This window comes from Chaetura pelagica, unplaced genomic scaffold (genome assembly GCF_000747805.2).
Source record: "Chaetura pelagica isolate M959 unplaced genomic scaffold, ChaPel_1.0 scaffold275, whole genome shotgun sequence".
Classification (NCBI taxonomy): Eukaryota; Metazoa; Chordata; class Aves; order Apodiformes; family Apodidae; genus Chaetura; species Chaetura pelagica.
In genome coordinates this window covers 2,320,678-2,334,025 of record NW_009953486.1, presented here as the reverse complement: position 1 = coordinate 2,334,025, position 13,348 = coordinate 2,320,678, and the positions used below count along the sequence as shown (strand labels likewise).

Here is a 13,348-nt window from a genome sequence, read left to right as displayed (position 1 = left end):
TGGTTTGAAGCAGATCTTTGGCATTTCAAGTTGCCAAGGCAGATGGGAAGAGTCCCATGAGCCACAATGTAACTGCTTTACACGCTTGTGTATTCTTGCAAAGAATAGCTGTTTAGCTACATGCATAGGCAATTTATGGTTCTTATGAGTAGAAAATGGGCAGTAGAGTCCCTGGTTTCTTGGGAGACCATCTATTTATGAGAGCATTGCTTCAATTCTTAAAAAGCCACCTGGAAAGCCAGAGACTTCTCTGAACAAGTTCAGAAGCCAGCCCTGGGCTTTGATGGGAAACCTCCATGTTCAACAACAGTATTAGCCTTGCACATCCACCCTCCTGTTCCAGCACTCTGCTCCCATGGGAATGGCAAAGTTGTGGGCAGGGAAACAGACCAGAGAGCTGATCTGGCTGAGATGGCCCGACAGAACTTTTTAGTTTTTGCTACTTTGCCTGGACCAGTTTCCAGTTTGTTCACAGGGCAGAGCCACGAACACCAGTGCTGGCACAATTACGAGCTCAGGACAGGTCACAACTCACACCAGTATCTTTTATTCTTAGCACAACAATTCAAATGTTTTTTTGCACAGAACTGAGACTTTGAAAAACGTACCTGTAGGGGTCATTAGGGTCTTTGGCATCACAGACATCTGCATGGCCATGGCAGACACAGCGCCCCCCAATGCTGATATCTTTGATGCTGTAGTAGTACTGGAGAGACCAAGAAAGTGTAGCCATTAATGTCTTCACAAACAAGCTTCACAGCTACCCTACTCAGAACTCAGCAGGACTTTAGCTACTAAAATGATGCATCAGGACATTTCCCTTACAACAACAAGCTCGACCTGAGCCCATTAGCTACAAGTCAGGTCTCCCATCACAGGCAGAAAACCCCATGTGACACCAAGAGGTGTTTCCCAGTTTCACACTGTTGGGGCCAAACACAGCTCTTCCCAAGCAGCCTCCAGCTCCAGCCATGGCAGCAGTGACATCTGCTGCAGATTCCTTCAACTTGGGGACCATAAATACAGAGAGAGAGAAAATTCTCATGGGCAACATTCATGGAAGTCTCCTCCCCAGAGGTGGCACGCACAGCCTCATTAGTAAGAGGTATCAAGGCCTGTCTTACCCTCCTTGTCACTGTAGGGTCCCTCAAAGCTTTGCCCATGAGGTGCCCAAGCAGAGTGTTTGTCTGTAGGAAGCGCAGTCTGATGTTAGTGGCTTTTGTGAAATTCCGCAGCAGAGGAGAGTAGGAGAAGTTCATGGCTCCTGGGCGCCCATTTACCAGAGAGACAACAATCTGTGAATGCAAGGAGGGAAAAGAAATCTTTGTGATCCTCTGAGATGGGAGAAAATTAACCCCTCCCTTAGCCAAACCCAATCTTTACTTCATTTCAAGACAACTGAATCAGTTCGCTGCCAGTCTCATTAGATTTAACTGAGTAGATAAGCATCCAAAAGCCAAGAGGGAACCAATTAATAAGGGTATCTACAGTCACTACAAAACCCTGAAAACCCAGGGGATGAAAACATGCAGCTGCTCACCTCCCCATTTTCTAAAGGCACGATCCGGGAGTACTCGGTGGTGCAGATGGCGTGGTCGTCCTTGGTGATTCGATCCACGGTTTGCAGCCCAAACTTCTCAATGCAGTCCCTCTTGGAAGCTGTTCATCAACCAGTGTGATGAGAGCAGTAAGATGGGAAAGAAAGGAACAATTCATAGCCCTGTATTGATTTTCCCACAGGGACCCACAGGAGGGAAGGGTGCATACTCTTTGTTAAGCATTTACCACGTACAGGTTGCTTTGTATCATTAACTCTCTCACTGCCAATGTACATGTCTCCACTAAGGGAGGGAGTCACTATGAGAGTAATAAAAGAGTCAGAAAATTCCCCGTTGTACTTACAGTGACCACCTGCAGAGAAACCCACCCCTTAATTTTGGCATTAAGCTCACAGTTTAACCAGCTTGAGCTCTAACCCTGGTCTAAATGTATTGCCTTGCTGGCACCAGATTTGCTGCACTGCTTCTGCTGAGCTGCTAGAGCTCTGCTCCTGATGTAGCAGCTTGTATCATCATGTTCATGGGGCTCCTTAGCTTCTTGGGTAAATCCTGAAGAGTGAGGCAGCACTGAAGCACACATCAGGAGCAGCCACAAGCCAGAGCCACAGCTGCAACATCTCCCACCAAGACAGGGTGGACAAACAGGCGTGGGGAGGGGACTTGGAAGTGTTTGGAAGAGACAGGGTAACTGTGTGTAGAATGTCTCCTTCTCCCACCTTACTCTGGCAATCACTGATAAACCAACGTTACAAAACCGAAGTGCCAAAGCTTCCCAGACCACCCCCTGGGGGCGGCTATTGAGGGCTTCTGCCACTAAGTGGCAATGCAAGGCTGGCTAAAGCCAGGGACAGGCACCACCAGGCAGCCACTGTGCCAGCTCTGCCACCTGCTTTGTGGACACTGCATGCCAAAATTCCCCTTGAAGGCAGAGGAATGTCCCAGCTTCCCAGCACAGCTGCTCCTGCAAGCCCAGCACCCTCATCCCCAGGACATCCAACATCCTTGTGCTGCCTGATAGGGGAATGCTAGCCCAAACTGTAGGAATGATCCTCCCAAATCTCTTTCCATGTGCCTCCAGGAGGCATGCCCCTCACTCTGCATGCTGCACTGGGAGACTAAGCCAGACAGGAGGAACTGGCAGGGGAGAGCACAGAAAGCTTCTGCCTCCCCTGCCTTCAGCTCTGGCTTGCACCCACCCACACCTCATCTCTGGAAACATGGCTTCATGCCATGAAACACTGTTTTGGCAACAGCAGGAGCTCAGTTGCATCCACAGGAAGATGATTTGGAAACATTTAACATGTGGCTCCCAAGCTTTGCTTCACCAGGTGCTTCTTAAAGGCAATTTATCCCGAAGCACCAGGCAAAGAGTCTGTCAGCACTGGCTTGAGATGATTGATTTCCAGAGCACTGGGCATTGAGACAGGATGCTCAGGAAGAGAAGCTACTTGGGAAAACCAAAAAATTTCTCCAGTTATTGCAAATCTACACAACCATGTGAGTCAGAAGCCAGGCACTCTGTCTGAGCTAAACCAGAGTAACCCTTAAACTACAGTTTAAGTAAGACTTGAACTACAACAATGCTTTAAGGAAATAAAAGCCTGGAGAAGCCCACCCTCAGAGGAGTAAAGGACAGAGTCTTGCTCTGTGCTGTGGCTGCCTTCCCTCTGCAATGGCACTGCCCAAAACTAATCCTGCACAACACAAGGGGCTGGGACAGGCAAGGCTCTGTGGGCCTGGAGGGACAGCTGGTATTGGGCATCTTTCATTTTCTGTCCTTACTTGAAATGCTGTGTGGGGAACCCTTCATGTGGATAAAGACCACCATAAATCTCTTCCCAGTGCTCCTGATTCTCCTTTGGTGGCCAAGGGAAGGCTGGTGCCTCCCTGCTGTGAGGCACGGGGGATTTGCATTGCCATGGTCCCTCCAGCCCCTCTCCCCAGGAGAGTTCATCAGCTGCACCAACAGATGCTTCCACAACAGTCATTTCTTCCCTCCTCCAGCAGAGCTAAGCCCACCAGCACTTCAGCAGCCAGGCTGGGGGCAGAAGGCAGCCTCAGGGAACTGAACACCTCCCACAGAGCTCGAGGGGCAGAGCTGAGCAGGCAGGGATGGTGTCACCCATGGCAAGGCTCCCCAGTGTCTCTGGAGAATGCTTACATTTCTGCTGGCTGCTTTTAAAAACACTGGTCAGTTCAGTAAAAAGGTTATTAGACCACCTACAGAATTCCCCATGCCAAAAATAAACCTCCGCAAAGGACTTCATGTGCTAGCAAATCTGGCAGGTTTTGGAGCAGCCACCTCTTTATTTCCATGGGAATTTTCCACTGGGCTGTGTCACTGCATGCCTCTTCTGCAGGGGGGTGGTAAGAGGGCTCCGGACCTTACAGGAACAAGCAAGCAGGGCAAGAGCTCCTTGCTCAGCCCCAGACCATCCAATAACATGATTGTAATGGGCCCCAAGAGAGGCTTCAGAGCTGGAAGGGAAATTCTCAGAAAAGACAGAAGGAAACAAAGCAGAGTTTGACAGCAGTGATTCCCCACCAGTGCACAGCAGAGGGGAAACCATCTGCACTGGAGAGGAGCTACCGCACTAAGGCAACACAGCAAGTAACACGGCTGCAGCTCAAGGAAAGGCCAGCAAAGCTAAAGCACAGGCTGACTGGTCAGCCAGAAATACGAGTCTGTAGGGGCAGCCCAGGGCAAAGCCTCTGAGCACTCTGAGGTCCTTCCTTGCCAGGTTTTATGTTCTGGTTGTAGATCTTAACTCAAATTACTGCTGCTGCTTCTGGATGAGTTGGTGGTTAACAATTTCCTCAGCATCTGGCTACCCCATAGACCCACTGGGAGGGAGATCAGTAGAACCAGCTGTTTCTAAAGGGATCAGAGAATTGGGAAGAAAGGTTTCAAGTGCACAGACTGGTTCTCTGCAGCCACCCTTTCCACCTGGCTGTACCAGACCCCACCATGCACAGTGACAGGACTGGCTCCCTGCCCTGCACAGGCTGTATCTGATCTCTGGTAACCAATAAGGGGCTATTTTCTGCCTCCGGATTTTTCTGTGACAACAGACACTTAGAATTAAGCTGCTGGTTTGCTCCTGGAGGAGTTTAAATACACCAGTTTAGATACCATCCAGGAAAACCCATGTTCTAGACCTAGACCAGCAATGGCCAACCCTTGACACTGGGGCCAACTTCAGCATCCTCAACGATTTGGTTGAACACTTATGACAATACTTAAAAAAAATACACTTAGCCCTAGAGAGAAAAAAAGTTCTCCTGTCCTGAGAAGCATCACTGAGCTTCAACTTTTGAGGCCTTAATGGGCAGAAAAAACAGAGGACATGTGCTGCATCACAGCGAGGAGACAGAAACAACTCCAAACCCAGCCCAGTACCTGCACAAAGAGCTGTCTTTGCTCTGGCCTTGCTACCTTGCACTAAGCTGCAGCTCTCTCATAACACTGCCATACTTACAGGCAAAATACTGCCAGGGCTCATAGGTGAGGCCAAAGTCAGTCGATCGCTCCAGTACCCAGAGGTCAGGACGAGGGGAATTGGCAAATTTGATCAGGACATATGCCACATGGAAGAGCTGAAAGAAAGGAACACAGAGTTAGCTGGCTGCTCGAGGCATCATGAAAAGCAGGGAGAGCTTAGTGGGATCCAAGCCAAAAAAAGGAGCTGGTGCTCTGCAGATGCTGCTGCTCACAAGCAGCCTGTGGAGCAAAATCCTCCGTATCTAAAAGGATCATGATATGACGTGGCTGCTGTAGAGCCAGGCTGGGGAGCTCAGCTCCCCCCAGTCCAAATGCAAACAAAACACAGACTTTGTGGCTACAGACAGTACCCAGGAGGCTGTGCTTGGTGACAGCTTAGACCTAGACTCAGCCCAAGCAGGTAGTACTTTATCCCTGTGCCACTGCTCTACCATGGGAATCTCACCCTGGCTTGGCAAGACAAAGGCTTGGCCCCCACTCCCAGCCTCTGAAGGTGACCATGAAAAGCTGCTATGAAGCTATTCTGGAAGACTTGGCTTCTGGGCTGTTCTTGGGCTAACAGGTGATACTCTGGACTGTTATACATACACCAGCCAGGGAACACCCAACTGCACCTTGCACGTAACATCACAAAACCTTTTTTTTTAATAAGTTGGTTGCAGCAGAGCCCCAGCACAGCTCCTCTGCTCCAGGTGCTGCAGGGAAGGGGAGTGCATGAGACCCACTTGGCTTCAGTACAACTCTAACACTGGGCTGCTACCCATTTGTCTGGCCACTGACATGTGCACACACACACCCTTGCCAAGAACAAAATAAATATACTCTTTTAAAGAGCTAAAATGTCAGTGCTAGAGAGAAACAAAAGCCCCAGCAGAATTCCCCTTCCCTGGCTGGCACGGGCTCGCTCCAAGAATCCCCACTCCATCATCCTGTCACAAAGTGATATTTAAAGGCAAATAAAGTTCTCTTATCAGAGAAAATTCCTAACGTCAAAAACAACCCAAAAGGGAGTTTAGTGCTTGAAAAGCAGAGATTTATAGCTCAGGAGTCCCTCTTCATACAAAGCTGGTGCTGTACAATCATACAATCCCCAAAGACTAACAGGTACCCAGAGAGGCACTTCTACAAGGGGAGCAAAAGGACAGCTCTGTGCCCACCCCAGCAGTGAGCAGCTGCAGGGGGGCCAGAAGAGCAGCCTGCACCTCAGCCCTGCCCCAGCCACACACGCTGTGGAGCCAGAGGGTGAGCATTAATAATTCACATGCCTTCAAAATAGCCCTGATGCTCAACAGGAAAAAGAAACATTTAGGAAGAGGCATTGAAATCTTCCAAGTTCATGCCTTGCTATGGTCATTCAGGCAAGCGGGTCTGAGCGCTGCCGTGTGGGTGTGGAGCACAGGATGGGTGCAGCCCTGGGGACTGGCACTGCCTCTTCCAAAGCAGGATACATGGACAAAACATCCTCAAGCTCTGGCTGGACGTTCCTCTGGCTCCAGGGCAGCCTCTCCTCCACTTACCAGGGATTTCTCTGGTGCCCACCACAGGCTGGTGGCAACTGAACTCAATGCCTAGGTGTAGGCTAAGGGACCTCAAGAATGAAGCCTGGGGAGAAGTGAACTAGCTCCACCTGGGAAATCTGTGAGATCCTGAAGCACAGGAAGTCAGAGGCCATTCTCTGGCTGGGAATGGGCAGGAGGCTGGGATTTGTCACAACCCTCAGAGTTTGTACTGGTCAAGACTGGTGCCATGCAGAATGAAGAAATCAAAGTGGTCACCCAACATAGTTCCCTGCTGCCAAAAGACTTGTGAACCAAGCAAGGGGGAAACACACATGCTTTCAAGTTGCTAAAAACTGAGAAAAAACAGACCTAATTGTTGCTTTAATCTCTCTCTGCAGCCTACACGGTGTCAAGGCACAAGAGACTAAGCTTTTTTGAAGGAGCAGCATTTTTTGTCCACTCAGCCTCTCAGCAGAGATATTATTTGTTAGTGAAGCCCAAGAAGCTACAGTCCAGGCAGCTGCTTTCTCTGCAGGACAAATTCTCACAGCTTAACATCTGTCTCTTGGCATAGGAACAGGACTGAGTACCAACCAGTGAAGTTACATCTTCCCTCCACTGTAAATCCTCCTCCAGCTTTATTCTACAGGGAATAAATTAATGCTCCTACTGGCATCTTGCATAGCCTTTAGTGGAGAAAATTCACAGCAGCTCCAGCACATGTGTACATGTTCTGGTTGCAGGCACTGAGAAAGCCTCTGCTCTGAATGAACAGCAACCACCAACATAAAATTAGAAATGAGGCATATCACTATCTTCTGCATTTATCTTTTCACAAAGCCAGTTACAAGCTTATAGTCAGTAAATCCCATGGAGTTCCTGGGGGATCCTTCTTGCTGTCCAGTTTCATGCTGGAAATAAGTGTTCCTAATTAAATGTCCTCATGTACAAACTCCTCACAGGCTTCTAGTTCTCAGAAGTCCCCTGCCTCTACAGAGCCTGGGTTACAGTCCAGTCACATTGGTACATGGTCAGTTGGGTTTTGCACAAACACTGAAACTTGACACAAAACCGAGCCCAGAGCTCAATGCTTTACAAAGTGAAAACAGCCAAAAAAACCCCCCAAACCACCAAAAACCCACCAAAAACTAGTGCTGCTGGTTGCACACCCTGGCTAAGAGCTTCTGGGACAGGGGAGTGGCAGGGTTGGCAGGCAGACACTCATGAGCCCTACAAGCCCTCTCTAGGTAAAAGGAGATGGTGTAGCTGGTTTCAATATGTTTCAAGTCATAGGAGATGTGGGTTTGTGCACAAACACATTGGACACTGGGGAGAACTGTGTCCATGCTTGCTAGGAGCTCTCTGAAAAGCCAGCCCCAACCACACTGGCAGGGCTAAACATCCAAGATCAGAGCCAGCATGCTAATTTTTTATCTTTCATTATTACAGGAAAGAACAAGAACCTCTGGGTTCTTGCTGGATCAGCTGCAGTATCTCTGCTGAAGCCCAGTTCAGATATTCCTGTCCTGCTCCTGCTCTCAAAGCCAAACATGCTGGCAATGCTCCATACCCAAGCCCATCATTAGCACTGCTGCACACTGTTAGGCTGCTGCTGGATTTCATACCAGTTGTGACTGCAATTTTGGGACACAAAGAAGCCAGCCAATATTACACACCCACTCCCCTCCAGCACATCAGGGTTAGGGTCACTCCTACATGGAGCACTGAAAATATTCCGGAGTCTGTGACCGCAGTGAACCCGGTCCTGGAACAGGACTTGCATCCTGGTATTCAGAGAGATTCTTGTCAAATCTGGTGAGTCTCCTGCCCCTCCATCCAACATCCTTATCTTGCAGAATATCACAGCCTGCCGGAAAAAATAAAGGCAGATTGCTTGCCTCAAGTGCATATGCTGAGAAAACTCAGAGAGATACAAAGAGAGAACAGTAGCTCTAAAAATAGAACTGGCACAAAAGCCAGACTTTTCATTCCATGTTTAGTTCCAGTACAGTTCTGCCCAACCAATATTGCAAGAGAAATGGTTGGAGTTTTTTTCCAGACTGTATTTAGCTCTTATTATCAGTTAGATGAATAAAAACCTCTATGCTCCCAGCCTCTTAGGCAATTTTTTTTCTCTTCTCTATGGAGGAAGGAGGTGAAGCACCAGATTTGATACACACACTTGTCTCCAGGCAAGCAGATCCCTTGCTCTCTTACCACCTCTGAAAGAGTGCCAGGTAAAACTCGACCCCTGGCCAGCACCTGGGATGTCATGAAACGAGCTTCCAGCCAGGAAATTCTGACAGAAGTATTTAAATTAGCAACCAACTTTCTTTGAAAATAGTAACATCCCTACATGTAGCCGGGGTTGCTGTTGATGGCTTTGAAGCATGTTTCCTTAGTAACAATCACTTGTAGCTCCCCCAGTGCCTGGAAGGATAGAGCAAGTCCCAGACCCAGAAGTGGAAGATGGGGATGAGGGCATTTTCTCCATCTCACACCCACTCCATCCCTTCTATCATGTTTGGATGGTGGGGAGCTTTATCCAGCACCAAAATCCCAAGAAAATATAGTTCTGGCTGCTGCCCAGTCTGACAGCACAAAGATTTGAAGAGTAAAACCAGGATCCAGAGAGACGAAAGCAACTGCTTTTGTGGCAGCACATTCTATCTGTCCATCCATCTGTCCTCCTACGTAAGCAGCACAAGGTGACAAACTCCCACATCTCCTCTGTTCCCTCCCTTGAGACCCTGATTTCGGTTTTCCAGCTCTGGGAGCCGTATGTGAAAACAAAACAGCAAACTGGACCCAGACACATCCCATGTTTCTTAGTGAAGATTCACATTCCTCCAAATTGCCAAAAAGCCATCCAGTAGCATTCAATAAGCAAACCAAATCTTCAGATTGTTCTAATATTGGAAACTATGTCTTTGACAACCAGCAAGGGAGGCCCTTTTCTGGCCCTCTGGCTAAAAGGTAGGAGCAGGCTAAGTTGACTGGGAACTGTGCAGCTCTACTCCCAGCCCTGGAACATACAGATGTAGTTTATATAGTAAACCACTCTCTAATTTTCTGCAGGACAGATTTATTACCTTTGGTGTTGACTTATTAAAACAGCATCATGTGAAAACAAAGCAGCTCATCTCTTCCTAACCACTGCTAAATAGCCCCATGGAGCATGTGTGTGGATAGCATTGCCAGTGCTACTCTATTCCTGCTTGGGATTTCCTGGAAGGATCAGATGGAGTGGCTGAGCAGGTGTGACTCAACAGCACAGAACATGGACAATTAATCCCACTCCTTAGGGGCACATGAGTCTCCTGGATACACTCAGCATGGTCAGGACTGGTGGCCAGCCCAAGGGGCTGCACACCTGCACAGGTGAACCCTGCAGCATCTTGGGGCAACCTGCACCCTAGTTTGGGTCACTGCACAGCAGCTCCAGACATCTAACCTAGACTGAGGCAGAGAAAGGGGAAGAAACCCAGATGAACCACTTTGGAACTGCTACAGGAAGTGTGAGCACTCATCAGGCTGGGAAACACTGGGCAGCGCTGGCACCACATCTGCTCTTCCCAGCAGTGGCAGCAGCTAAAACTAACAAGCAATTGAGTCTCTTTGTGCACCTTTTATCCCTACAAAAAAAGTGTGTGAAAGCTGAAAAAGCCCTGGAAAGCCAGAGAGCTTATGAATTGCTTTGAATTTCTCTAGGTCAGTGATCCACCCCTCTTGCATCTTTTGCTTGTAATCATTTATTCTCATTGATGCAGTGGAGTTACTCATTAACAGCCTGACTGTCCTACAGCAGATTTATTTCTTCCTAGCCCATACCTCAGAATCCTTGATTAAAATCTCTCACATGCAGCTGCTCGTAAGTATGTCCCTACCGTCACACAAGAATTACTCCAACCCTTCTAGGCAGCACAAAAAAAGTGTTTCCCCTTCAAGCAGGCATGGCTTTTTAATGAAATACTCAAGTATCTGAGACCAAACAAACCCCCCCCACAAAAAAAGCACAAGTCAGTGTTTGGAAGATGGGCGGGTACTGAAACACACACTTAGCCCCCACTTCCCTCTTTTGCTCATAGCAGCTCCTGCCTCTCTTGTATGTCTCTGTCTCAAGTCCTCACTCCTGAAAATGACATTTTTCCAAGTTATTAATGCAGGGTTACAGGGTTCTAAATTAGAAGGTCCCCTATACTTGTATCCCAAGATGTTGCAGCAGAGCTTTAGAAACAACCACCCATCCCCTTTCACCATCTGCAGACTCCGTTGCTACTCATCACATCCATACTCAGAAACACTCCAGGGTGTCCCACGCTGAGAAAGCAGCACTGCCAGCCCCAGTAGGTAGGTGAGCTCTTCCCTTCCTCCAGAAGGTTTGGGACAAGGCAAAGGCTTGAGGGGCAGCAGTGCCCCAGCTGCCCTGAGCCTGCAGCAGCTCCAGGAGGTGACAGCAGCCCTGGACACATGCCAGAGCCCCACGCAGACCCAAGCCCAAGGGGAGAGGGCAGAGCTGCAAAGCTGGAGCTGTTCAAACCTCTCTGCAGGGCTGGGTAGGGGGTGAGCACTGAGGCTCAGGGAAAACCAATCTGTTTTCAAATTTTTCTCTCAAAACTCAAGGGCTTTGTTGAGAGAGATCAAAGAAAACACTCCAGTGTGAAACCTGCTCAGTGTCATAACAGCAGCAGCAACCCAGTGTCTTACAATGTTATTTTCTAAACAGGCCTGTTCCCTTTCTAAGCTGCTTGGCTTAGGTGAACAGCTGATAGAGCATTTTCCACAAAGGATTTTGTTTTCTTTACACTCCACTTCTGAGGAGGATTTGGCTCATTCACTAATTTCACACACAGCACTGCTTTATCTTCACAGCATCCTCCTGTGCGAGCTGTTCCTCCCCAGCCAGTGCCACACGTTTCCTGCCAAAAATCCTTGGGAGACAGATCTGCAGCACTTGACACAAGGCAGGGCAGAGCAGTGCCATCACTTGTGGCTCCACAAGCCTGCCCAGTGCTGAACGGATGATTTAGATAGTCAGGTTTTAGAAATGACCACCAGCAGGATAGCAGCAAGATCCTGATACACAGCAGGTTCAGCCAGCAGACGCTAAGGAGAGAGACACAGAGGAGCCTGGGCAGGACACAGCGTTTGGGGAACATCCCATTAAATCTGTGCCTGCCTGGAGCTGCCAACACCAAGTGCCACACAGCTACACGTGCAGCATTCAGGGGCTGCTGACACACCAGCCTGTACATGCCCAAACACAAGCTTTGTTTAAACCCCACCAGAGAGGTTTCCTCCCGAATTCATAACCAGCTGTGTTCACCCAACAGCTACCCAGGTGCCATTTACTGGAGCAAGACGTGCCCGAAGTGGGTGTAGGTACTGGGATGTGTCACAGCAGAGCAATACACAGTCAGGACAGAAGGGAATGGCTGGAATTCCCCTGGATGAAGCTTCAGTCACTTACAGATAAGGACCTCACCCACACTAGGCTTTCACTGTGCATTAGGAGATACCCTGCACTTGGCCGACACAGCCTTTGCACTTTCTAGGTTGCTGGGAGAAGTGTAGGGTAACCCCTTAGAGACAAGACTTAACTATTTGTCTTTTAGCCCAAACTTGAACTAGCACACCCTCATGGAAGGGCTAAGCAGGCTCTCCTGCCACCACAATGCAGACAGCTTGGGGCACCCCAGCCATGGGGACTACAACCCTGCCCAGGGGCTAGCCCAGGAGCAGGCTGAGGCCACAGAACACAGAGAGGAGCAGGTACCCCAACCATGGGGACTACAACCCTGCCCACATGCTTTAATCCTCTTGCAAGCAGCAGCAAAATCCTAGCACAGTGTTGGCTGAAAAGATGCCCTTAAGACTTCCTAATACTTCAGAAATAAGACACGGTAACTACATTCAGGATTTCAGACTAATAATAATATCACATTGTTCCTGGGGCTGATTCTCAAAGGTCCATGGTCTTTTGCCTTAATTTCTTTTCCTTGAACTAACAGGACTTTGTGACTAATTTTAGCAAAATGAAAACTATACCAGCAAAAACTCTAGTAATCCCAAAACATACAGAAAAAAAAGTGCTTTTCTATAAATAGAAAAATCAGGGAGTTCCTGCTTGCTAATACTCACCAATGTGCTTGCAGCCTAAATCTGAAATTGCTAAGGAAATGCATGACTCGAGGGCTGTAATCTGACAGCAGTTATTTGAGACAGCCAAAAGCTGCAGTCTCATCAGGGAGTTGTCAGCTCACACAGAGGGAGAGGATTTTTTGTAACTAACAGGGAAGAACTGAGTCAGTTTTTAATGCTAGCTAGACTTCAAGAGGCTAATGGGAAAAAAACCAAAAGTCTCCTTGGAGTATGGAACCCTATCGTGACAAATTTTAGACAACAAGCACATGTCTGGCCTGCAAGGACATAGCCAGTTCCCCTGCCTAGGATGAAGGGCTTCATGCCTCCCAGTGAGCTCCAGCATGGGACTGCTCTGCAATAAGCCTTTTAAATCCTCTGCATTCTGCATCCGAGTCATTCTCCAGTGCTCCTGTTTACATGGACAGTGCCCCTCAAGAGTGGCTCACCTCAACACTGCCTTTGCTCAACTTTCAAGAAAAACCTGTCCCTCTTCTCCAGAGAATGACCATCTCTACGCAGCTGTTAGGACAGCCCAGCCCAGGTCCTACCTACTGCCAAATTGTCCCAGCAGCTGTAGATGCAATCTCTAAGTCGTCCCTGGGTGCATCCACTCCTGGGACAGAGAGAGAATGGGCTTGAAGTCA

At 48.6% G+C, this 13,348-nt stretch overlaps 1 protein-coding gene across 1 annotated transcript in view; it reads right to left on the bottom strand.

Annotated features, from left to right (window-relative positions):
* Positions 1–13,348, bottom strand: part of LAMA5 (laminin, alpha 5) — an 86,180-nt gene that overhangs the window by 43,704 nt on the left and 29,128 nt on the right. Inside the window, exons 3-6 of the mRNA XM_009998736.1 lie at positions 5,039–5,156; positions 1,541–1,659; positions 1,125–1,295; positions 609–706 (exon numbers count right to left, since the gene is read on the bottom strand). Of these exons, the coding sequence (XP_009997038.1) occupies positions 609–706; positions 1,125–1,259 (233 nt within the window). The 5' untranslated portion in view covers positions 1,260–1,295; positions 1,541–1,659; positions 5,039–5,156. The remainder of the gene's footprint in view (positions 1–608; positions 707–1,124; positions 1,296–1,540; positions 1,660–5,038; positions 5,157–13,348) is intronic.